Consider the following 27,252-nt stretch of genomic DNA (forward strand, 5'->3'; position numbering starts at 1 on the left):
TTAGAATTTTTTTTTTTTAAAGAGAGGTAAAATTTAATTTTAAAAAATTCCCTCATTATTTATTCTTATTTACTGCAAAAATCTGTGGTGCTTAAAACACATGAGAGAAAAGTTTACCACCACTAAAACCTCACCCAGGAATGGTAACTTGCCCAGGGCCGCAGCTATTTCATAACACACACACACACGTGCCAGCGAACATTATAAGATGGCCTGGGCGCGTGTATGTGTGCGTTCTATTTTGCAACTGGGCACCCGGGTATAAGTCATGCAAGTGAGGGACTTTTTATACAGGCACATGTCCACGCCCTGACCTGTTTCAGCAGTTCATCCGTCAGTCTGCCTGCCCAATGCAGAGTTTAGGTCCTCCAAACCCCACTGGTTTAATAACCTGTACTCCCCCCACTTAAAACCTCTCAGGGATGGCTGGAGTTTTTGCCCGCACATCTCTTGGCCCCATCTCAGAAACCCCCATCCAAGCCACGCTCCTTTGAATCCGAGTGAGATATTCGCACTTTGGGAGATGCCCGTGCATGTCTTTCATGCCCAACCATCTCCCGATTTTGTCACATGCCAGGCTTTTAAAATTTACTGCACAAACGTTGGTGGGATACATGCTCTTGGGCATAGTACAAATTATGCATGGTTTTCTCTTCTCTTCCCTCACATCCTGGGTCACCACGTCCCCTGGCCATTACCTGCCATGTGTTTGTGCCACAGTAGCCTCCTCCCCCTGGCATGTAGTCCTTTACCTCCGGACTCCAGCATCTCCACTTGTCCATCTACCTGAATGTGCACCTGACACATGCACACAAACCAACACACAAGCACACAGATAATAAGCACCCCTACCTAAAATAAGACACACAAATGAGTTACGTGAACACGTTTACTCCAAGCAGCTCTAGAGAAAGTCAAGTCTGATAAATATAAACACTATATAGAGCTTCAAGCCAGTCTCCCAAACCCGCAAACGCGGCTTGTTTACAAAGAAAAACAATGCAACAGTATTTACAATGGAAGACAAAGCCAAATAAATCAGCTCATTAAAACATATCTGTGAAGCAGAAATAGCAAATATATCGAACAGTATCAACCATGTTTTAATTTGTACAGACAAAATAACTGTCCATATATCAAATTAAATTTACAGGACACAAAACAATTTTCCATCATTGGTATTTCCATTCTAAACAGCAGTGTAAACCAGTAGCTGGAAGAGAATATATATATATACATCTATATATCTATAGATATACAGATATATATTTAGTGATATGTTACATATTCTGAAAATATTTTTCCAGCACAATACTGAATAAATTAATCTTGTTTGTAAACTAAAATAGATTGGAAAAGATTGCATATTATGCTGTACCTGTTATTCTTATTTCCACTACTCTGAGGTTACCCATTGATTTCTGCATTTCATTTTTATTTATTAATCAGTGCTATATATATATATATATTGTACAATGGCAGCCTCAAGATGAAAATGTGAATACATCAAATCAAATGTCTGAATTTATGGTGTCATAACACTAACTTCAGCAATTCTAGAAGTAAAGCTTTAATAAAACTATTGGAGCAACCAATAACCATATGGCATGGTATTACGAAGCAGTGATATCCTGAAATAAACTGCTCCAGTGTTCTGCAGTAACATTTCTGAACTCCCATCTATTTTGTTTTTTTTTTTTTTACACTGCATATTCTCTTCTCTACAACCTTCAAAAGGCATAACTTAGAATTTCGGGTCATGTCTACTTTAACTGAAGAGCATTCTAAATAAAAAAGGTACACATTAAACATTTAGTTTGAAAGAGTGTGCAATTTTTGTGAAACATACCATAGCAATACTGAGAGGTTGTACGACAAAGATGAGGCAGCCAATAAGAATTTGTACAATACACAATGTAGAGAACTAGCAGCAGCATAGTACCGTCTCACATTTGATTTATGTACCAGTTTCCTTACCAATGTGCTCAGTGCCTCTTCGTTACCACTGTATGTACCTACTGGTATCGTGCTCTTAGACCACAACAGTGTTCTGATTATTGTAAGTTTAAATTCATTTAATTCAAATTGTACCACTGCAAGAGAGTTTAGCCACCGCACCTTCTCTGCAAATTTGTATACAGATTTTACTAACTTAGGGGCCAGCCTGGTGGCTTGGTGGCAGTGCCGTGCACTGCCATACAGGAGGTCCTCAGTTCAATCCCTGTGCCAGGTAGAGATGTTCTGGGGAGCCAGAATCCCCCAAGGGTCACGGTCATTGTTTAAGGGCAACACTTAGTGGCCAGACTCAGCACCCATGATTACTCCGAAAGGAGTCCTAGTGCAAGGTCCTTGACCCAGGACCAGAGATAAGATAGGGTAAAAATAAACAGGTAATTGCAAACGAAGGCACAGGGTGCCAGATTCCAGCCCAACTGATCAGGAATTTCAAAGCAGCAGGAGGAAACTGCTAGGTCACAAAAGTGGGTTTCCAAAATGTTTTCATTATGCAAATAGAGAACAGATAAGAGTGTTGATGCTCCAAGCTTAACATTGATCCCAAGTCGAAAGGGAACTGTTAATTAAAATAAAATCAAAACATTTCTCCTGGTTACGTTAACTAATCTTTATAATGTAAGCCAGGAACTGAAAGATACTACATTCATTCTATTATGTATGCAAAGGAAAACTAAGCAATGTTCCAAAGTAAAAATAATTTTAAAATACCTATGGGAAAAGAAAAAGAAAAAATATTTTATGGTCATACTTAATCTTACCTTATACATACTGAGATTTATGAATGAACAACTGTTCAAACATGTAGACTTCAGAAATATATAAGCTCTATGATCCAAAAAATTATTATAAAGGAAAATATCTAATATCCCGAGAATTCTCTGGGAATCAGACTCTTGGGTTAAAATACACAGGTTCTGACACCACCCCCCCCCCCCCCAAAAAAAATAACTTTGGATGTCAAAATATTGGTTTTCTGTTTTGCATGTAAATTTATTTTCGTACCACATAAGCCAGCCCAGCTTTTAACCAGCAATGTCACTAGCCTCTCTCTTCAGATCTTTTTCATCACAAGCAGGAGGAAAAGGTTGCAAAAATCTTATCTGCAAGTATTTGATTTGTTTTCTCCCAAAAAATGTGTCTTCGGTATTTCCATCGAGAAGCAGCTACACAGGTCCTTGAATTCATTTTATTTTGTCCACAGAGAACTGCCCAGTTGATCCCTATAATAGAAAGTCCTTTGTCCGTTGGAAATACGTTTCCAGCTTCCGTGAGCCATCCACTGCAGCCCATGTTCCTGGGAGAGAAGAGCCAGGCAACACTTTTCTTCTCCTCTAACAATGGTTTCCACAGCAATGCAGTCAGTCTGGTGAAACAAAAATAATAGTAAATCATGGAAAAATGGCTCGCAAGATTTCATACCTCTAGAACTGTTAAAGCATCCTCAACTGCACAGCTGGGGAGAGGAAGTCGATAGCGTTTAAAGCGAATATCTTTAAAGATGGCCTCTCCCTACCCGATTACCTGCTGTGATGGAACTAGTAAACAGGAATGCATAACTTTCTTGCATGAAGCTTTTTTATGCTTCCCAACAAACAATTTTTGAAAGAATTACCGGTATGTAAAAGGGGACTGATGTCCATCTGTAGACACAATAATGTTCCAAAATGGAAGAAAATATGAAAAAGTATTTGACAATATTTAGATGAGTAGCCAAGCCTTCGGAAAAACAGCCCCACTACTTGCAATGGGAAAACTTTACCATAACCAGCACTTCTCCACCGAGGGAAAAGCAACTGCCGCCAAAGGACATTTCCACACGTATCTACTCCCAGAGACACGTCAAATAAATGATTCATCTTTTTAACTCACCCCACATACAGCCCTCCCATGTATGCAGACAAACTCCCCCTTTCATATACAATCCAACATAAGAAGATGCCATACTGGGACAGACCAAGGGTCCATCAAGCCCAGCATCCTGTTTCCAACAGAGGCCAATCCAGTCCATAAGAACCTGGCAAGTACCCAAAAACTAAATCTATTCCATGTTTCTGTTGCTAGTGGCAGTAGCTATTCTCAAGTCTAAGTGAACTTAATAGCAGGAAATGGACTTCTCCTCCAAAAACTTATCCAATCCTTTTTTAAACTCAGCTACACTAACTGCACTAACAACATCCTCTGGCAACAAATTCCAGAGTTTAATTGTGCGTTGAGTAAAAAAGAACTTTGTCCGATTAGTTTTAAATGTGCCCCATGCTAACTTCATGGAGTGCCCCCTAGTTTTTCTATTATCCGAAAGAGTAAATAACCAATTCACATCTACCCGTTCTAGACCTCTCATGATTTTAAACACCTCTATCATATCCCCCCTCAGCCGTCTCTTCTCCAGGCTGAAAAGTCCTAACCTCTTTAGTCTTTCCTCATTGGGGAGCTGTTCCATTCCCCTTATCATTTTGGTAACCCTTCTCTGTACCTTCTCCATCGCAATTATATCTTTTTTGAGATGCGGCGACCAGAATTGTACACAGTATTCAAGGTGTGGTCTCACCATGGAGCGATACAGAGGCATTATGACATTTTCCGTTTTATTCACCATTCCCTTTCTAATAATTCCCAACATTCTGTTTGCTTTTTTGACTGCCGCAGCACACTGAGCTGACGATTTCAATGTGTTATCCACTATGACGCCTAGATCTCTTTCTTGGGATGTAGCACCTAATATGGAACCCAACATTGTGTAATTATAGCATGGGTTATTTTTCCCTATATGCATCACCTTGCACTTATCCACATTAAATTTCATCTGCCATTTGGATGCCCAATTTTCCAGTCTCACAAGGTCTTCCTGCAATTTATCACAATCTGCTTGTGATTTAACTACTCTGAACAATTTTGTGTCATCTGCAAATTTGATCTCACTCGTCGTATCTTTCCAGATCATTAATAAATATATTGAAAAGTAAAGGTCCCAATACAGATCCCCGAGGCACTCCACTGTCCACTCCCTTCCACTGAGAAAATTGTCCATTTAATCCTACTCTGTTTCCTGTCTTTTAGCCAGTTTGCAATCCACGAAAGGACATCGCCGCCTATCCCATGACTTTTTACTTTTCCTAGAAGCCTCTCATGAGGAACTTTGTCAAACGCCTTCTGAAAATCCAAGTATACTACATCTACCGGTTCACCTTTATCCACATGTTTATTAACTCCTTCAAAAAAGTGAAGCAGATTTGTGAAGCAAGACTTGCCCTGGGTAAAGCCATGCTGACTTTGTTCCATTAAACCATGTCTTTCTATATGTTCTGTGATTTTGATGTTTAGAACACTTTCCACTATTTTTCCTAGCACTGAAGTCAGGCTAACCGGTCTGTAGTTTCCCGGATCGCCCCTGGAGCCCTTTTTGAATATTGGGGTAACATTAGCTATCCTCCAGTCTTCAGGTACAATGGATGATTTTAATAATAGGCTACAAAGTTTTTACTAATAGGTCTGAAATTTCATTTTTTAGTTCCTTCAGAACTCTGGGGTGTATACCATCCGGTCCAGGTGATTTACTACTCTTCAGTTTGTCAATCTGGCCTACCACATCTTCTAGGTTCACCGTGATTTGATTCAGTCATTCTGAATCATTACCCATGAAAACCTTCTCCATTACGGGTACCTCCCCAACATCCTCTTCAGTAAACACCGAAGCAAAGAAATCATTTAATCTTTCCGCAATGGCCTTATCTTCTCTAAGTGCCCCTTTAAACCCCTCGATCATCTAATGGTCCAACTGACTCCCTCACAGGCTTTCTGCTTCGGATATATTTTAAAAAGTTTTTACTGTGAGTCTTTGCCTCTACAGCCACCTTCTTTTCAAATTCTCTCTTAGCCTGTCTTATCAATATCTTACATTTAACTTGCCAACGTTTATGCTTTATCCTATTTTCTTCTGTTGGATCCTTCTTCCAATTTTTGAATGAAGATCTTTTGGCTAAAATAGCTTCTTTCACCTCCCCTTTTAACCATGCTGGTAATCGTTTTGCCTTCTTTCCACATCTCTTAATGTGTGGAATACATCTGGACTGTGCTTCTAGAATGGTATTTTTTTTAACAATGACCACGCCTCTTGGACATTTTTTTACTTTTGTAGCTGCTCCTTTCAGTTTCTTTCTAACAATTTTTCTCATTTTATCAAAGTTTCCCTTTTGAAAGTTTAGCATGAGAGCCTTGGATTTGCACACTGTTCCTCTTCCAATCACTAAATCAAATTTGATCATATTTTGATCACTATTGCCAAGCAGCCTCACCACCATTACCTCTCTCAGCAAGTCCTGTGCTCCACTGAGAATTAGATTTAAAATTGCTCCCTCTCTCGTCGGTTCCTGAACCAATTGCTCCATAAAGCTCTCATTTATTCCATCCAGGAACATTATCTCTCTAGCGTGTCCCGATGATACATTTACCCAGTCAATATTGGGGTAATTGAAGTCTCTCATTATTACTGCACTACCAATTTGGTTAGCTTCCCTAATTTCTCTTAGCATTTCACTGTCCATCTCGCCATCTTGACCAGGTGGACGGTAGTATACCCCTATCACTATAGTCTTCCCAGACACACAAGGGATTTCTACCCATAAATATTCAATTTTGTATTTAGTCTCATGCAGGATGTTTATCCTGTTGGACTCTATGCCATCCTGGACATAAAGTGCCACACCTCCTCCCGGGTGCTCCTCTCTGTCATTGCGATATAATTTGTACCCCGGTATAGCACTGTTCCATTGGTTGTCTTCTTTCCACCATGTCTCTGAGATACCAATTAAGTCTATGTCATCATTCACTGCTATACATTCTAATTCTCCCATCTTGCTTCTTAGACTTCTGGCATTAGCATACAAACATTTCAAAGTTTGTTTTTTGTTTGTATTTTCATTCTGCTTTTTAATTGATAGGGATAAGTTAGAATTTTTTAGCTCAGGTGAGTTTTTAGTTACAGAGACTTGGACTATTTTTCTAATTATTGGAACCTCACTGTCAGGATGCCCTAATTCTAATGCATCATTAGTATCCTTTGAAGATACCTCTCTCCGAACCATGCGCTGCTGAGCGACTGTCAGCTTTCCCCTTTGTTCTAATTTAAAAGCTGCTCTATCTCCTTTTTAAAAGGTTAGCAACAGCAGTCTGGTTCCACCCTGGTTAAGGTGGAGCCCATCCCTTCGGAAGAGACTCCCCCTTCCCCAAAAGGTTCCCCAATTCCTAACAAAGCTGAATCCCTCTTCCTTGCACCATTGTCTCATCCACGCATTGAGACTCTGGAGCTCTGCCTGCCTCTGGTGACCTGCGCGTGGAACAGGGAGCATTTCAGAGAATGCTACCCTGGAGGCTCTGGATTTAAGCTTTCTACCTAAGAGCCTAAATTTGGCTTCCAGAACCTCCCTCCCACATTTTCCATCCATCCACACCCATCCATCCAATACCCAATCCAGTCTACCCAAAAACACCCCCCCCCCCTTCACGATCCCACTCCAATCATACCCCTCTCTCTGCATCCATGCCTTCTATTTCCCCCCTGCCCGCCATATCTGTCCCAAAGCCATCCCTCGGCTTGGTTCCCCCTACTTGTCTGACCCACAATTTAATACATAATACAATGGAAAAGTATTACATTAGTTCATGAAGAGCTACAGATGCATTCAAGTAGCAAGATTGTTCAGACAAAAGAGTAGCTCTAAGAATATTTTAATATACAATTTGAACAAAAACTATGACCCTCTTTTACAACAGTTTAACTACACATTTTAGTAACAGCAATCAACATACACCAAACCTTTCACAGTTTCTGAGAACAAACTATAAATTTACCCTAGAACAACCAACCCTGAGAAGTACATTCAGGAGTCCTATAAGAGGAGTCTTCCCATGAAAGACTGATAGTAATCGGTGGAAAAAGAGTGCTTGCAGTATACGGTGTTAGATCAATCTTTAAGAAACCAATGGCACCCAATTCTCTTCCTCGTCTCATCATTCCATTTATTACAATTTCTGCATGTTCCTTCCCTGCCCTATAAAGCATCCTTTCATTTAATCCCATTCACTCATTTTAACTAGCATCCTATACTTCCTTCACTACAGCCCTGAATCAATTCCCCATACTATTCTCAAAAACACAAGCATCCCAAAGTCAAGATATACTCACAAAACAAACACCAGTCAAAACTGTTTAAGAGCCAGGGAACATTATTTTCCATACTTTTTCATTGCTACTTTGTTTTGACTTTCTTGCATTGTGTTTTGTAATTTAGGGGTTTTTTTATTTTTCATTTTGCTTTCTTAGATGACCTCCCGGCATCTTTCCAATCTCAAAAGCAACTATTACAACGGGAACAATTAAATGAATTTTTTGCTTCAACATTTACCGAGGAGGATGTTGGGGAATTACCCATATCGGAAACAGTATTTAATGGTGATGACTTGGAGAAACTGACAAACCATGGTAGATGTAATTGAGCAAACTGACAAAGAAAACCACCTCTCCCATCTATTTTACATACCAGCATTCCAAAAGATCTCAAAATTGAAATTATGCACTTACTACTAGCGATTTGCAGCTTATTAAAATAGTCTGTTGTAGCTGAAGATTGAAAAGTGGACGTCCATGCCGCGAAAAGTCATAGAAGTTATTGTAAGGAATAAAGTTACAGAACATAAACGTGGCTTGATAGGACACAGCCAACATGAAAGGATTAATGGACCCTTGGATAATTTATTTATTTTATTTAAAAACTTTTCTATACCGTCGCTAAGTTATATACCATCGCAACGGTTTACAAATAGGCACATAGACTAAGGTAAGTAAATGTAGGATATCGTACATTCTAACATGTGCCAATAAAGTTCGGTTACAATTTCATAAATAAAAGCATTATTTGAGTAATGTTGGTCATGTCCAGGTGTATTATTGAGTTACTATCGCTTTGAAATATTACTTCTTAAATGTAGGATTGAGTAAATTCATTCTCATCTGCATTACCCTGTACTTTCATTCTCTACCCTCCACACTCTTTAGTGAAGGCTTTTTTAAAGAGCCATGTTTTTAGATTTTTCTTAAAAGTTTTGAGATTATTCTGTAATCTGAGTTTGGGGGGCATCATGTTCCATAGTATGGGCCCAGCAAATGATAAAGCCCTTTCTCTCACTTGGGTTAATTTTGCTGACTTTACTGAAGGGATTATTAGTAGTGCTTTGTTTGCTGAGCGGAGGTTTCTTTGTGGAACGTGTACTCGTAAGGCTGTTTAGCCAGTCTGCTTCTTTATCATATATTAGTTTGTGTATGGTGCATAAGGCTTTGTATTTTATCCTGTATTCGATGGGTAACCAATGTAAGTCTGCTAGAGTTTCAGTTATATGGTCCCTCCTCTTTTTTCCCGTTAGTATTCTGGCTGCAGTATTTTGAAGTATCTGGAGTGGTCTTATCTATGTGCTTGGGAGTCCTAGTAAGAGTGCGTTGCAGTAGTCAGTGCTAGAAAAGATAAGTATTTGCAATACTGTTCTGAAGTGGGCAGGTGTGAGTAATGGTTTCAATCTTCTGAGGACCATAAGTTTTGCGTAGCCTTCTCTTACTTTTATAGATATGTGTTGCTTCAGGTTGATTTCTGGGTCCATTATTACTCCCAGATTCCTTACTTTTTCGGCTAGCTCAATTTTTTGGTTATTTCTTAGGGTTATCGGTGTTTGAATGATTTTAGTATGTTCTCTCTCAAGGTGAAGGAATTCAGTTTTGTCAATGTTGATAACCAGTTCCATCTGGTTTAGTAGTTTAATTATGTCTAGGTCCATGTTAGCTAGATTTAATGTTTTTTCAATTGTGTCATCTATTGGTAGAATTAATTGAATGTCGTCTGCATAAATGTAATGTATTATCCCTAGGCCTGCCAGCAGATGACATAAGGGTAGCATATATATGTTAAAGAGGGTAGCAGACAGCGCTGAACCCTGAGCTACTCCTGTTTCAAGTTTAAATTTTTCTGATAATGTGTTTATCTGGACTTGAAAGAACCTGTTGTTTAGGTAGGATCTGAACCAGTTTATTGTTTTGTCACATAATCCAATTTCTTCAAGTCTTTTTAGTAGTATTTTGTGGTTTACTGTATCAAAGGCTGCAGATAAGTCGAGCATTATAAGGATGTAATGTTTACTGTTATCAAAACCTCTTAGTATGTTGTCTGTTAGTGAGAGAAGTAATGTCTCAGTGCTGTAGTGTTTTCGGAAGCCATGTTGTGAAGGGTACAGTATGTTATTGTCTAGGTGTTCAGTTAGCTGTTTCTGTACTGTTTTCTCTATTAATTTAGCTAATAATTGGAGGTTTGAGACTGGGCGGTAGTTAATGAGGATTAATGGGTCACTGTTTTTCTTTTTGATGATTGGTAAGTCAGTAGATGTAGAGTATCTGGGTTTCCAGAAGGCTCTTCAAAAAGTGAAAAAAAGTCATTGGATAGGAGGCAATGTCCTACAGTGGAGTGCAAATTGGCTAAAACTTCAGAAACAGAATAGGAGTCAATAGTCAGGGACCTTCATTTTCAGTTTTGGGTTTTTTTTAATTTTCCCAGCAATTTATCAGGGTTTATTATGACAAGAACAAAAACAGGAGAAAATGACTAATTTTTCTGGGTAAATAGTTTATTTTTGTGGATGAAAAGCAGAACAATAAAACATTAAGAAGATCTTCCCAATCATTTCATTTATTAAAATGTATTTATCACCTAACACTAATGAATTAGGCCATGTACAAAATAAAACAAATTCAATATAAAGAAAACCAAAATATACAAAAATGTAAACAAGTTGCCTTAAAAATATCAACTTCGACAAATCACTCCAGACTTCTATAAATGTTCTGAGCTCTCTGATATCAAAAGGTGAAGGCCTCATAAAAAAAAAACAAAAAAAACCCCCAAATACTCCTATCTAATAATCCCACTCAGCAGCATCCCTGGCTCCACTCCCAATGCCTAGCAAGTCCATTTTTCTTCCCCCACCTGCCCACTGCAACAGCTCCTCCTCCTCACTAGGGGTGGCTCCAGGATGCTCCTCTCTCTCTCCTTCCATGCTCACAGCACTGCACTTCTGCTTTTGGGCAGGGCCTGAGAGCCTATAGGGAAGTGCGTCTGGTGGGCATGGATGGTACCAAGCAGCAGGCACTTTGGCTGGCTGGGTAGGGGGGAGGGAGGTGGGACTGAAACAGCACACGAGTGGCACTGGAGGGCCAGCACTTATACTGGTGGCGTGCAGGACCTGAAACGCTTGCTGAAGGCCTTGAGACACTGCATCTGTATCTCTGGAGCTGCTCTTTAATCAGTTTAAAATTAGGATGAATATTGGTTTAAACCAATATTTCAGAAAAATCCAGGAATTTAGGGGTGAAAATCAGTTTAAACTGAAAACGAAGGAACCTATCTATGTAGAAAGCTAAAGAATGTAGTGCCCTAGGGATCTGTACTAGGACCAGTAATTTTACACATTTATAAATAATCTGGAAAAGGGAACGATGAGTGAGGTGATCAAATTTGCAGACAAAATTATTCCAAGTTGTTAAATCACCAGCAGATTGTGAGAAATTGCAAGAGGAACTTAGAAGCGTGGGAGACTGGGTATCTAAATGACAGACAAGTGCAAAGTGATGCACAGAGGGAAACATAATCCAAACTATGGTTACATGATGTTAGGAGTCACCAACCACTAAAGGGATCTACGCATCATTGTAGACAATACTATGAAATCCTTGGTCAGCATATGACAGGGATAAAAAAAAAAATGGAGAACGTCATAATGCCTCTTTCACACCATGGTGTGACCACACCCAGAACATTGTGTGCAATTCTGATCACTGCACTGCAAAAAAGATATAAAGCAGGCAAGCAAATGATAAACAGGATGGAACAACTTCCCTATAAGGAAAAGCTAGAGACGTTTATGTATTTATTTGATTTATATTCTGCTTTTTAGGCACTTTCAAAACGGATAACTTTCAGGTACTGAAGGTATTTCCCCTATCTTCAAAGGGCTTGCAATCTAACTTTAAAGATCTTCAGCTCAAAGAGGAAGATGAGAGGAAATATAATAGAGGTCGATAAAATCATTAGTGGAGTGGTAAATGAAAATCAGTTGTTTACACTTAAAAAATAAAAAGACTAGGGGACACTCCACAAAGCTAGTAAGTAGCACATTTAAAACAAATCCATGAAAATGTTCTTTTCACTTAACACAATTAAGTTGTAGAATTCACTGCCAAAAAATGTGGTAAAGGCAGTTAGCATAGCTGGATTTAAAAAACATTTTGGACAAGTTCCTGAAGAAAAAGACCATAAAGCATTATTAACCAGGTAAAACATAGAAACATAGCTTCAGGTATCTGCCACACCGTACACGTCACCCCCATATTTAACTGTAAAAGTCAGGGCATTTGTTGGTTGCTGCCAGAGTCCAACGCCCCGTTACCTCTTGCCATTGAAGCAGATATGGGGAAAGCCACTGCTTATCCCTGGGCATAAGCAACATGCAATCAGCTTACTATTTGGGATCGGGATTGGCCACTGTTGGAAACAGGATACTGGGCTTGATGGATGCTTGGTCTGACCCAGTATGTTAGTTCTTATATTCTTATGGTAGTGGTGCACCGACTCACAAAGCACGTTACTGATCATCTTATGTTGAGGTACGACAGGGAATAAAGCAGTCCACATGCTTCTTTCAAGACCAACTGAATGAAAGGTACTGTTGCTTTTAAGGATGGCAGTTTTAGGTAGGTTGCTTATTAATTGTGTAGGAGCTTGGCTTCCCTAATGAAGATAGGGCGAGATGGCTATAGACACTATTCAGTTTGATATATTTTAATGATGTATTTCATAACATGGTATTTATGTACTTATTTCTGTGCTGCAAACCTCACTGGGCAGGACTTTGAGGAAAGTGGTCTATAAATGTAATATAACATTCCCTCTTGAAATACAGTTACAGAAAAATCAGATCAAGTAGGGCCTATGACACTGTACCAGGAATGAAACTGTGCAGACAAGATGGGCCTATCTGCAGTCATTCTGTGTGTACTTGTAGGAAAGGGCAAACACGCTATCCTTCACTTCTTCAGGACAAAAAGAACAGATCAAGTACAAACTGGTGATGCTATATACACCAGGCTGGTACCAGCAGGCTGCACCTCCCCAGAAACCCACCAGATTGATGCAGCTGGTTAGTGGTGGCCAGGCACTAACCAGCAAGAACATGGGGACCTAAAAGGACAGATGTTCTGGGAACAAGTTCACTAGGTTTGGTAATAATACAGATTACAAAACTTGGCGGTAAGACATAGGGATGGAGGCTGAATGTTGGATTAAGTCTTGCAGCATATATGCTCATCTATGACCTCTTGTTAATTGGTTGTTAACGAATGTTATCCCCCAGGTTCCATGTAAACCGATTTGATATGACCCATGTCATGAAGGTCGGTATATAAAAGAATTAAATAAATAAATCTACCCAGGATAGTACAGAGCCAATGGATAATATGTGTAGCTTCTCCTCTGCTCCCAATGCATGTTATGCCAAAAGTATTAAGTCTGCCAGACCCCACCCACACACCGAAAGCACACTGAAATGGACTAATAAGTCCATCGACTTGGACATATTAGACTTAGCTCCACACCACGTTTCATTGAGTTAGAGCAGGGGTGGCCACCTCCGGTCCTTGAGAACCACAAAACAGGCCAGGTTTTTCAGGATATCCACAATGAATACGCCTGAAGTAGATTTGCATGCACTGCCTCTCGTGCATATTCATTGTGGATATCCTGAAAAGCCTGGCCTGTTTGTGGTTCTCAAGGACCGGAGTTGGCCACCCTTGAGGTAGATCTGGCCCTTTAAAAGTAATAAGGAGAGTGGATGTGGGGGAGGAGGAAGATGAACTGATAAGCCTTTCTTCACATTGAACTGAGGCTAACAAAAATCTGACTGGGACAAGGTATGATGTCCTACAAGCAGCTGGGATTATCTCTGCATGGATACACACAAAATAATAATAATATGAATAAGTTCTTGTGGGGAGACAGGAAGACAAACATTCCTTTAGTTATATTCATGGCAGACACCATGACAATAGCTAATGGATTTTATGTAAAACCTTATCCTTTGTTGAGCACTCCAGAATGATTATTACAAGTAATTTTAAAAGAATGCTACAGCAATGTTACCATTTACAAGTAAACTTGGAAGCTGGCATTCATACTGAACTTCAATGGAGAAAAAGAAACTGAAGTCAATTTTCACTTCTTTTTTTTTAAAGTTATAACCCGAGGTACCTGGCAGGCTGATTTGCTGGGAGTTAGAGGGCTCCAGTTTAGAGCATGGGAATGTGATTCAGAGGAGTTCAAGATTTTTTCCTGCCACTGGACTTTAAAAGACCTTGGACAGGGTCAATTGTCTTATTAATTTTTTTATTCTGACGACACCAAAGCTTTAGTCTTACTATAACTTTGTAGACTGCAAAATATAGACTATTTAAATATCTCCGGTTATTTGCCCTGACAGCATTCTAGAAACATTCAACTATTGATACACACACTACATTTTATATTTTACAATTTCAGAATGTATTCTGCCATACTGGGTTTTCCAATATTACATTTCTTAGCATCTCTCAGCAGAACTTTTTCTAAGGACTGTTTTGGCTAATTTTAAATAGCAGTCAATGTCCATCAAATCCATACCTGGAATTTAAGGAAATACATGGTTATCAGAATCAGAAGAAACATTCTGCAATAGTAATGAAAAAAGAAATGTGTTTAAGTTCACTGAAAGAAGTCGGAGCAGAAATGCAGATGCTCACATAGCCAGAGTCTGTCTGGCAGCCTATGCCGCCGGACCATACAGATCAAGTGTTTGGGAAATTACTATCGGGCCGATAAAGTAAAGTGTGCTCCTGCGGAGCTCACTGTTAGCCCGCGTTTGAAGCGCTATTTTTACCCCATATACAGTAAGGGGTAATAGCGCGTCAAAAACGCATGGCCAACCCCCCAAAACTAATAGCGCCCGCAACATGCAAATGCATATTTATGGCCCTATTAGTCATTCCCGCAAGATCCAAAAATCAAAAATGTGCAGCCAAGCCGCACATTTAAGTAAAAAAAAAAAAAAAAAAAAAAATTAAATAAAAAAAAATATTTTAAATCTGCCCACGGGTTGGAAGACGGACGCTCAATTTAGCCGGCGTCCGTTTTCCGAACCCATGGCTGGCAGCGGGTTCGAGAACAGACGCCGGTAAAATTGAGCATCGGCTGTCAAACCCTCTGACGGCTGCTGCTTCTGTCAAAAAGGAGGCGCTAGGGATGCGCTAGTGTCCCTAGTGCCTCCTTTTTCCCGCGGGCCCTCATTTTCATATTTTTCCTTACTGAATCGCGCACCCAGGACAGCAGGCGCTTGCCGGCTCTCCCGCAGGTTTTTCTGTATCGGCCCGTATGCTAGCACAGATAGCAATTTAGATCATTACAAAGTTTGTGGTTAGACATGAGACGTGAGGGGAGCTGGGTGTGAACTAAGTGGGAAATGTATATGCTCTCCTCTGCCTAAAAGGAAGTACAAACGAGATGAGAAGTGTCCTGCATGTGGCTGACAGCTGGGATATATCCTTGCAAGGTGAACAGGAATAATTGAGCAGACAGGATGGGCCAGCTGACCTTTATCTGTAGTCATTTACTACCTTACTATCTAATGTGCAATAAAAAATGTGTTAATGTTTCATGTAGTACTTTTAAATGCATTATACTACGTTATCACTACATTTACAAGGAGTTAGCCGGTAACAAAAGGGTTCAGTACAGGAAGATAAGAAATCAGATGGCTACAGTACAATGAAGATTAGTGATTAGTTATAAAGAGATTGTTTACATTGAAAGAATGGAACACACAGTTCCTGGAATAGAGCCACAGAACATGTAAAATCCCAAACTATTTTACATCTATCAACCTCATCCCATTTGTCTGAGCTTGAAGTACATTTAAATACGTGTAGCGTTCTTGCACAAAACAGTGCTTACAGTTGTACAACACCGAGGCCGAACTTAATGACAGAAAAAACACAGTTAATCAGGAACCAAAGCTACATAAACAACTCTTGAAAGAAGCTGGTTTCTTGCCTCAGGCAATTCATTTTCCAGTTCTGTATACCTGTAATGCGTATTCTCAGGTGACAGCACTTAAAGGCAGGTACACACAGGGGAGAAATAATGTTTTATGCAAAGTTAGGGGGGGCACCAGCCAAAATTCTTTTAGGAGCCAGGGTGCAAAATACGTTCCCCAGGTAAAGCAAAGTTGATTACTCTGGGGCCGATGCTATAAAAACTGCTTTCTTAACGTGTGCATGGCGCCCGCAAGAGGGGTGCCGTGCTATAAGCTAATTAGAGGGTCGCGCCAGCAAGGAGGTTATGAACAGCTCACACTAACGTATGTAAAAGAAACCTATAGTGACATCAAAACCCTTATCCTGGGAAAACAAAGCTACTTATCTGTTACTGATAATCCCTGTGTGCAGTGGGAATACCCTCCCAGCTCTAATTCCAAAAATGTTTTCTTTGTAGGGCTGGTAGGACTGAGCCTCATGCAAGGTGTAGATACGAGCGCACTCTCCTGCTACTTACACCACAAAGACATTTCTGTGCTAATGGCTGCAAAGTTTCTTAGCACTTCCCAAGTTTACCAGCATCTAAGCAGCTCACTAAACCCCATAGTGCAGGCAAGGTGAGATACAGGAGCTGCTGCTGCTCTCTCTCAAAGGCTGTGTAAGAAGTCTGCTTTAGGGCAGTTTTTGCCAACCATCGTGCCACAGCGCACTAACGCGCCTTCAGATCTGATCCGGTGTGCCATGGAAAAGTCACCACTGCCTGCTGCTCGGCTCCAGGCCATCTCCTGGGCTCTGCTCTCAGCACCTTGCAGGGGTGGCTCTTACACGTGTAGGAGAAGAGCCTGTGTAACTGGGCATGCCTTTTCTTTGCTAATTAACGGGCAGTGTGCAGAGCATGAATAGACTGATGTATCCTGAAAGGTTTAGGATTGACCCATTACATATATGCAGACATTGTATATCCCATTGACTGTATGATACAGATTAAAAACTGACTAGCATGCAATGGTTTTCATTATATTCAAGAAAACCTAAGTTACTCTGAGTATGTAGAGACCCACCTCCTCCTCCCCCGTATTAATTTTACTTGTTTTGACAGTGCCTCTATATAGTTAATATCATCTGGCCTGAGAAGCTTGAGAGTTCATACACTTACAGCTGACTACACCCACACGTTCAACAACTGGCAAAATAAGCATTTTATAAATTAAAAATGTAAAAAAAAAAAAAGTTTTTATTGCCAGCCGAAACTTTCAATCTTTGGTCCTGGAGTATCTTACATTTCACCACCTCATCTTCCCCATCCTGTGCTTCCTCCTTTCAGTCTCTATCCTACCCCCAGGCGAAGTGAAATGGGAAGTGTGTGCACCGAGAATGAGATGCAACTGTGCTGGCTGTTCTCTCTTTAGATCCTACTTTGTAAGTCTTTACTAAAGGCTATTTTTAGTGTTTGACATTTATAATGAAATCAAGAACATTCATACATTGGCTAAAATGTTTTTTTTTTAATTGTGTAGCAAACATCTAGAGTTGGTTCCACCTAAAGTGGCCTTCCAGGGAAAAAAACTGCACTGGAACACAAAACTACACATTGCTTCAGGCAATTATCATTTCTGAAATTCCCATTAGAGCTAACATTTATATTGTGCCGTAGTGGACCATGAAGACAACCTAATTTTCAACTACTAAACCGAACAGATATCGGGCACAGGTCATACGTTCCACAATTTTATAAAATGACATTTTGCTAAAGACCTGCTTTAAAGGACTTCTAGAAGAAAGCCTTGATAACAAACTTTTTTTTCACAATACCAGATGGTCACTGCTGTGTACATTTCTTTTAAAAATTAAATCAAGGGCTGTGCACTGCCATGCAGATGTTTCTGGATTTCATTGCCATACAATTGGGACGCCCTGTGGCTAGATTTAGGGACCATGGGGCCTGGGGTATGGCCTCCAGCTATGGACGGTTACTGCAATGACTGAGCTAAGAGCTGGGAGGGGGATTATAATCAGGAGTAAATATTCTCCAAGAGGTCGTGAATGAATGAATGAATGAATACCCATAGTACCAAATCTCAATTAGGAGGGGAAGCACACACATCACAGTTAGGGAATATCATCACTGAACACAGGTTTGGTCAGATGATGCTTCTCCAACTCAAGTAGAAATACCTTTATTTTATTCTATGGAAACACATGCTAGTGCTGCTCCTCCTCTTAATGCGACAGTACTATTGGCTCTTTCCCTCATCTCAAAACAAGTGCAGTCAAGATTACGTCTCAACATGCATAAAGGACACAAACTGATCATTAAGTTTTTCCTTAATTATCTTAGCAAAGAAGGTGCAGCTCTTGCTTGCTACAGAACATCTAAGAGGGATCATAGCAAAGCAGTGCAATATTTATGTGAGAAGGGAAGAAACAGACTGCACTTACAAATCAGTACCTAGCAAGGACCAGTTCCCACCACCATTTTTCTGAGATTCTCGTGGGAGTCGAGTAGATTTTTCATAACATTTGCTTATGGGTTTGTTTGTTTTTTTTAATGTGTACCGAAACTCACAGTTATGATACCTGAACAATGTTTTTAGTGTTCCAAAAAGACCACCAAGAAATACAAAAGAAAATGTGCCTACAGGGAAACAGGATACAGGGCTGGAAAAATATTTTGAAAAACCTAGATTTCAGCCAAAACATTTAGGAGCCTTGCAGCTGCAGGATGGAAATCACATATACTTTTTTTTTTTTATACTTTTGCTCATATTTGCTTTCCTTTTCCCTCCCCACAGCAACTTCTTCTAGATGCAGCTTGCAGGGAGAAAAATCCTCCTCTATGCTGCCTGGCAGTAGCTGGCTGACCAGGGCCACAGTTACTCCTCCAGGCAGCAGTGTTTGCCCTGCCAGAGCAAGGCACCAACATTTCAGACATCCACAGGTAACCTGGCACTTGATTCTTCCAGCACAGGCAGGCCTAGGAAAACGTAGGCAGGAAAAATAAAATGGGTAAAACGAGGCAACCTTTGAAGAAAACGAAGACACAAGAATGAAGAAACTGTGTGAACATCAAATTAAGTCTATCCCACGAAAAATACTAACATGAATGAGAAGGAAAATGAGAACAATGCAAACTTATCGTGAGCAGACAGTAAAAGGGCATTAAAGACATGTAAAATAAAATAAGGGACTGCAACACAGAAGAAAGTCAGCAAGAGAGCAGCGACTGTAAGAGGACGGTCACATCAAATCATCAGTGCAGACAAAATGCAAATGGAGCTTCAGGTGATGTCCTGAACGGATAAACTGGAGACAGCCCAGTGTGAGGAAGGAGAAATCTAGAGCCAGATGTTCGAAAAGGTTTTTCTCCATGTTGTGTCTATGGGAAACTGTTTAGCACAGCTGGGCTAGAAAAAGGAAAAGTGGTTTGAAACTACATTAAACTGGGCATCACCTACACAGCAGCAATACAACAATGATGAATGAAAAAAAAACAAAACCCAACCCTGGCAGGCCAAAAAGAGAAGAGGGAGCCTAAGAACTGCTCCTGGAGCCCACAAACAAAAGGTAGAGAAGAGAGGCGGATCCTTCTAACAGGCCAGAGAAAAGGGAGCACCTCCTGCCATTCCTACGGATGGAGCCGGCCCTTTTCCCCAAAATCATACCAGCATCATTACTAAGCCTGTGAAGCAACATAGGAATGTGCAGAGACTGCATAAAATCAATAATGTGTGTATTTTACACACACACAAGTGCATAAACACACAAATACATTTTATGCATGTAAGAAATTAAAAATGTAACAAAGCAGGCACAATCCTACTCCAGGTTGGACTTCAATAAATAAGAAGCTAGAGGTTGGGGGGAAAGCATATACTGGGAAACACGACTAGGTCTAGGGATGCGGAAAATACTGTTTTTCCTAGAAACAATTTTATGTTGACTTAGCGAGCTCCAGCCTGAGGATTTCATGGATCGCTCTCTCCCTTCTAGGGAAAAACACACCACACACACACACACGTGATGCCAGAGTGATCACTCACTGAAACTTCTTGGGTCAGGCCTGGAGACGGTTTTCTACCCATTAAAAATGATTGCATGCCCCTCCCCAGCTCTCATGTGAATGAAGAGATGCTTTTCATTCAGAGAGAACTGCGCTCCTTGGCTGATGCTATTCAGAACAAGATGGTATCATAGTGGCACTCAAACTAAGACGTTCCAGTGAATGCACTGGGGTAATCATTTCTATGGATTAATATAATTCTTCTACCACCACCCTGAGAACCAGTTTAAAATGCTAAAAAGAAAAGCAAGCATAATGGGACATGGGCACTTAAGGCCTTCAGCACTGCTGAGCAAAACAAAATGAATAACTTATTCACGCAATTCTATCAGGAAAACATATTTCAAACTTCTTTTCATCAAGATATCAAACTGATGCACAAGAATCCTTTAACTCGGTGGACAAATACTTTTTGAAAACCTGTCATTGCATTAAAATCACAGAAAATGATTAGCTAAATATTAAAGGGTAGATTTTAAGACGTGTGTGCGCGCATGCCGACGCACGATTTTATAACGTGCACGCGTGTTATAAAATCAGGGGTCGGGGTGCGCACTTGTGCATCCCTGCACGTGCCGCTGCCCGCGGCCTTGCACAGTTCCCTCTCCCTACACTAAACTCCCTTCCCCTATCCTAGACCCCACCCCCCAACAATTTGTGTTTTACCTGTTACGCATGCTAGCACGCGATCCCCCAGCACAGCAGCAAATGTCTGCTGTGCCGGGGACCTCTAGCACCACCCCTCTCTCAAAGCCCCGGGACTTACACGCATAGGCCTTTGAAAATCCAGCCCTAAGTTTCTATGAAGTCTATTTTTATTAGGTGTCACTTAACTTGTTACCTACCCCGGTTGTACTAACACTATACAGGTGTAAATTCATAAAAAGAGTTCTAATACATAGCAGGAGGTCAAAATTAGAGCTAAATTATGTGATCATTAAAGACTGGAAGTGCAAAAAGACAAAAAAAAAAAACCACACTAACCTGTACATAAAACAATTTATGCACAGACATTGTTTGTTCACAAATACCTAGTACAGGTCCCAGCATCAGAACTCAAGCTTCTGCAAACTTTACTCCACTTCTAATTAGGAGTTAGGTTCAGAGCACTACAAACATAAGTTAAGCCAGTACACTTTTCTGCATTGGATTTGTATGGAAGGGTGTTGACGTGTACAAAACTCCTTGCTGCATTGGAAGTAATGTCTGAACACAAAAAAATGTGCACACGACTGCAGGTAAAAAACTGTGCGCTCTGCTGAGCCTACCTAATTACACTGGATATTAGGGGACTTCCTATGTTTAACAGTAAATGAAATACGAAAGACTACCAATGGAATTCCAGCTCAAACAGCTGCATTGTTCTTACCATATTTTCAGAAAGGGGTATTTTAGTCAAATGCACCTTTCTGCCTGCACCTGAACCCGCATTTTCTGAGAGTTTTGCAGAGAAAATGTGCATGCCTAGATGAGAGCGCTGCTTAGTATCCTCACATAGAAGTCCCATGCAAATGAGAATATTAAACGGTATTCCCTGATGCAAAAAGACTGCATCTGGCCCATGTGCCATTTTTAACGCTGGAAACCTAACTCCTGGGGGTCAATGCTGGAATTAAGTTTTCAGTGCTATGAAAAAAAATTGTAAAAAAAATAAAAAGCTAGGTAAGTCTCAGCAACTGTCACTTAACTGGATAATTCCTGCCTTCTCCAGGTAAGTGGTGACAGCCGCCACCACTCAGCAGGATAAATACTGATTTATCTATCTTATCTGGCAGCAAGAAGCAGCCACCAGATGGCCACATAAGTTAGTATTTATCCAGCTAAGTAGCGATGACTGGACAAGTTGCTTCCCGCTGCCAGATAGGCGGTTAAATCAGTACTCATCTGAGCAAACAGCAGCGCAGGGATGCACATGCACAGTTTTTAGCTCAGAGTGTATTAGCATAGTATTAGTTTACTGCATCAAGAGTTAACATAAAAAAAATAAAAATAATGATCTGGGTATTTAAAGGCTGCGTTACATTGAAAACCAGCGCACATTTTCTTAGGCCACTGCAGTAATGTGGGCGCTGTTTTGTCTTTACCATTTCCCCTCTTAACAAAACATTTAAAGTTTGTATTATTACTTATGTTTACATCTTACACAACAGGTGAGCCTGCGGGCTGAGGTAATCACAAGTCAAGATGCACATTTATAGGCTAGGGAGTTTTAGAAAGGGACTACATAACCACAGGTAATGAAAGACAACAGGAGATGTCAATAACAATACTTCGTAAATTCATAAAGGAAACCATGTTTTAGCTACCATATACTTCTGATGATTTATCCTTTCGGATTTTAAAACACAAATTTTGAACACTAAAATTTCACCACCAGACCAGCTCTTAAAATTGGGGGAAAAAAAAGTCTCACTGATAAAAAAGATAGACCAGATCCTTCCAGGAGTCTGTCTCTCTAAACTGTGTAGGCACACCCTAGCTTCCATGCCTTACTTGTGCTAGAAACCTGGATATGCGTGTAACTGCCCCCATTATACCCCACTTACTGTACGGGACATTAACTGCTGCAGAGTTGTACTGGAACCGGCTTTGCTTATTCCCAGTAATTGAATGGTATATACAGCAGCCTTGTTTTTAATTTCCTTAAGTTTACCTTTGCTTATCCTACATCGTGACCTGCTAGTCCTAATCCCAGTTTTGGGATCCTATTCTAACCTGCTACTGCATTGTACTCTGTGATCAGCTCCTTTTAATTCTGACTGCCACACACTTTGAACTTATGGTGAAAAAAGCATGCTCATAAAAAAATGATTTACAGTTTATCAGAGATGACAAATACAGTTTCAGTGTCCTCAGCTATAATGTAATTTGCTCCACTATGATAATGTAAGACTTCAGCTTCAAATGAAATAAGACACGGTTCCATTAACCAACATTCAATTTCGTTTAAAGATCAAAGTGTAGGAGTGATGCATACTGTGTGCTCCACATCTACATGAGTTTGTCGATCTGCACATCTACCTCTCACCACTACACTACTTGATCCAAGTTTACTTATCCTGTGATCTTGCCGATCACACAGAACTTGAGATAATACAAATGCGCACTGTTGTTTTTGGAGCCACTCGTTTTAGATAAACAGATACTCTGAATTACTAACCTTTTCTTGAAGATGTGCATTTCAGCCCATCAGTGCAGGGGAAATCTATGCTCACGTAGGCTCCATTGTCCAAACTTCTAGTACCATTTTGGAGAGAATGGCAATTTGATGTCGTACAAGGTCTTACAGCATCATGAGCATTCAATGCTATGTAATTTAAACTATTCTGGAGTCCAGATGAAGAATTTCTGGCTATTCTTCCTGTCTCCTGGTTGTCACAGGTATTTTCATCACGTTTTGGCCAAACATTGTCGAAGGATGCTGAACTGTGTCTTTTGCTACTCTCGGTAAAAACAGAAGAGGAAGTGGTTACTGTCCCAGAAGAAGAAAAGGTTTCTGAACTGTGCCTCCTTCTGCCTTGCGGGTCTGCTCGAATTACTTTAGGTCCAACAGGAGGCTCTGAAGTTGAATTTGAAGCAGAGCAGCTACTAAGATATCTGTCACCAATGCACAATCTATTCACAATGGAAGGAGGACTATCCACTGTCGGGCCATGACCGGATTCTGGATTGAAAGGTCTCGGCGGCGTCACTGCCATGGTGAAAGTCATCTGCGTGTAATCATCATTCCTACTGCTTACAGTGCTAACACAAGCAGTACCACAAGGGAGCCTGGCATAGTCGGCATTTGGCTGGCTTCTGGAGCCTGCATACATGGTAACATCGGTTAATGAGCCAGGTAATTCTGTTGCTGTTTTTGGAGACTGCAAATCAAGGTCAACACTCATGTAATCAGAAAGTGGAGAATGTCTATGGTCACAGCTTGATCCTAAAGATGACGGGGATCCTTCTGCTGATAATGAATATGGGGTATTACTTGCTTTTTCACTGAAGTCAATATTTATGTACTCACCAGGGCTAATAGGCTCTATGGGAATTGTACGTTCAAACATTCTTGGTATGGTATTACTTCCTTTAGTATCCAAATGAAGTCTTGTAGGTCTTGTAACCTTAATGTTCTGCTCTAATTTGTTATCAGAAGATTTAAGTATGCCATTAGCCAGACCATTGGTGTAACTTTTCACATTTTCAACTCCCATGTGCAAAAGCTTACCAGGTGAAGACATTGGTATATATTCATTATGGTCACTACTTTGCTTTGACAGACTCTTAAAACTTCGGGGCAAAGAAAAATAAGAACTGAAGCTTTTGGAAATGGAATTTGTGTGCATGTAATTAGAATCACCGGTTTGCTTTGGAGCTGCATTACCACCGTGGGACATATCCATGTACTCGCCATTCATCTTATGACTGCCTTTAGAAGCAAATCCTGCTAATGGATTTCGTACAGGAGATGAGCCTGCATTAGGAAACATCATCATATATCCTTTGGTGTCCACCTGAGAGGGGGACCAAGAATTAAGAACTGGTTTTGGAGCACAAGTGTTTTTAGGGGTCATTGGCAAATAGTCACTGTTGTTTGTAAGTGAAGATGCTACCCCAGGCATCATTGGCATGTATCCATCATCCCTGGCTGAATGCCCACTTTGGTTACATATAGAGTCAAGCACACTATCACTATAATCATGACTACTTTTTAATTTTGGTGATTCAGAACAAGGTATCTGTCCATGGCCCTCTGTAGAATCCTCATCAAAAGACACTGTAGTTTGTGTTTTCTGATGCACTGTTACAACAGTTGGCTTAGTAAGGGAATATGTTCTTTTCCTGTAAGATTTTTCAGCTTCCATGTAATCATCCCTCCCAGCTTGGTCATTTTGTGATTTGCTCATGGACATGTATTCACTTAAGCAATTTTCCTCTCTAATTGGAGGCGTGTTTCCCAGCGAATCTGGAGTACTGCTCCTAACCCGAAAATACCTGAAATCCCCTGGGCTGGAACCATACTCGTCAGAAGAGGAGATGAAGCCCCCGTCGCTTGGGGAGCCACAAACGGAGGAACTGGAAGGCCTGGTAACGGCGTCGGAGGCAGAGCCATGATCGCTGCTGGAGCAGACGCTTACTGGGCTGGTGGCCGCTGGAAAGTGAGACACCGGCAGCGAGGCGGATCTAGTGTGGTAGCAGGAATTAAAGGGCGCCCTCACGTATCTTCCGGTTCCCTCCTGCCGCCCGAGGTTCATCCTCGCCGTGTTCAAGTGCAGCAGGCTGCCGGTGACCGATCGGAAGGGCCTGGTCATGGTCCCCTCGCCTTCGCTGGAGGTCCTGAAGCGATAGGCGCTGCTCTTGGCGGCGGGCGGGGTCCCGGCCACGCTCTCGGTCCTCGAGCGCCTCTGCAAGCCGGTCTGGCTGGGCGGCAAGTTGCCCAGGTGCCTGCGGGCCGTGATCAGGGAGATGGGGTTGGCGCCCGAGGACTGGCTCTTGCTCCTGGGCCGGAACTCGGCGAAGGCCTTCAGGGCCTTCATGGTGTCCAGGAAGGTCTCGTGCATGCTCTGCGCCACCACCGAGTCGTCCACCTGCATCCACAGCTCGCCGGGCCCGATGGCCGACGAGCGCCCCACCTCCACGAAGAAGAAGTTCTCCGAGTGGCCGCAGCGCCGGATGTTCATGAGCAGCAGCTGCAGGCAGGGCACGTCCGAGTTGGGCTTGAGCAGGTGCACGCTCTTGCTGGAGAGGCAGAGGCGGTAGACGCCGGCCAGGTTCTTGCTCTGGCCCAGGCCCTTGGGCTTGACGTGCACCTGCCAGACCTCCCGGAAGACGGCGCCGGGCCGCAGGGCGCCCGAGCCCTCGTCCAGCGCGTCCTCCTCGTCGTCGCCGGCGTCCGGGCGGCCCCGCCGGCCGTCGCCCAGCAGCTCGCTCAGCGCCCGGTACCAGGCGTCCTGCTCCGGCTCGCTCTCGGCCACCATGGCGAAGTACTCGTCCTTGGTGTAGAGCGCGATGAGGTGCTTGCTCTTGGCGTCCGCCCGCCGGCTCACCGTGAAGCACTGCGAGAGCGGGATGAGCCTCTTGGGCGGGCAGGCCTGGGCCGCCGCCCCCCTCCCCGCGCCGCTGCCGCCGCCGCGGAACTTCTTCTCGCTGTCGTAGTACTCGAGGCGGGCGGGCCCCAGGCGGCTCTGCTCCCGCAGCACGAAGAAGCGCTTGTGGCCGTGCTTCTGCTTGCGCAGGTAGCCGCACTTCCGCACGTCGTCGTCCCCCGCCGCCGCCGCCTCCTCCTGCACCGGCGCCGAGCCGGACGCCGTCCTCGTCAGGCTGGGGCCGTTCTCCGGCGAGGAGGAGGCGGCGGGAGCCGCCGCCGCCGCCGCTCCCTGGGGGCCCGGGAAGCCGCCCCCTACCACAGCCGCCGGGCTGCAGCTCGTTGTTGTTGTTGTTCCTTTCGCGGCGACGGCGGTCGTCGTCCGCTGCCGCTGCGCCTCGCTCGTCGCCTGGTAATTCATCAAACTCGCCATTTTTTTCCTTTAAAAAAGCTGAATGAGAGGGAGGGGGAGCTCGGCCCGTCTTTCGCCCCCGCTCCCAGACGAAAATAACAGCCGGAGACGGGGAACTCGGCGCACCTCAGAGGTCTTGTTTGTTCTTCTCCCCCTCCTCCGAGCCTCTCTTCCCCGCCGGATTACGGGGCCCGCAGCCTCATAGCCGCTGCTTTCCACTGGAGAAGGGGGGGGGAGGAGCAGGCGCTAAAAATAACAACAACGAAAGAGACCGCGCATCCCGAAAGAGCGGATTCGCACGGCAAGACCTCCGCCGCCCCTTACACACACACAACGCACTGCGAGTGAGCAGCGGCGGCGGCGGCAGCAGCGGCGCTGGCACGGCGAAAACAACACGTGACCGCCCCACTCCGCCTGCGTCACGCGGCCATCTGAGGCCGGAGCTCCAGCTTACTACAGGGGCGGGAAGGGAGGCAGGGCGGCTTGGCGCGCGTTCAGAATCGGAACGCGGTCACTGGCTGGCCGAGGCAACCAATCAGAAA

The 27,252-nt window shown here is 42.4% G+C and overlaps 1 protein-coding gene across 1 annotated transcript; it reads right to left on the reverse strand.

The window, feature by feature from the left end:
* Positions 1-871: 871 nt before the first annotated feature.
* On the reverse strand, positions 872-27,252 carry IRS4 (insulin receptor substrate 4). The gene is made up of 2 exons (XM_029607616.1): positions 23,389-27,252; positions 872-3,379 (listed from the first exon to the last, which is right to left on the reverse strand). The coding sequence occupies exons 1-2, from the start codon at positions 26,729-26,731 to the stop codon at positions 3,375-3,377; spliced, it is 3,348 nt and encodes a 1,115-aa protein (XP_029463476.1). The 5' UTR covers positions 26,732-27,252; the 3' UTR covers positions 872-3,374.

The sequence above is a fragment of the Rhinatrema bivittatum genome, chromosome 6 (assembly GCF_901001135.1).
Source record: "Rhinatrema bivittatum chromosome 6, aRhiBiv1.1, whole genome shotgun sequence".
Taxonomy (NCBI): Eukaryota; Metazoa; Chordata; class Amphibia; order Gymnophiona; family Rhinatrematidae; genus Rhinatrema; species Rhinatrema bivittatum.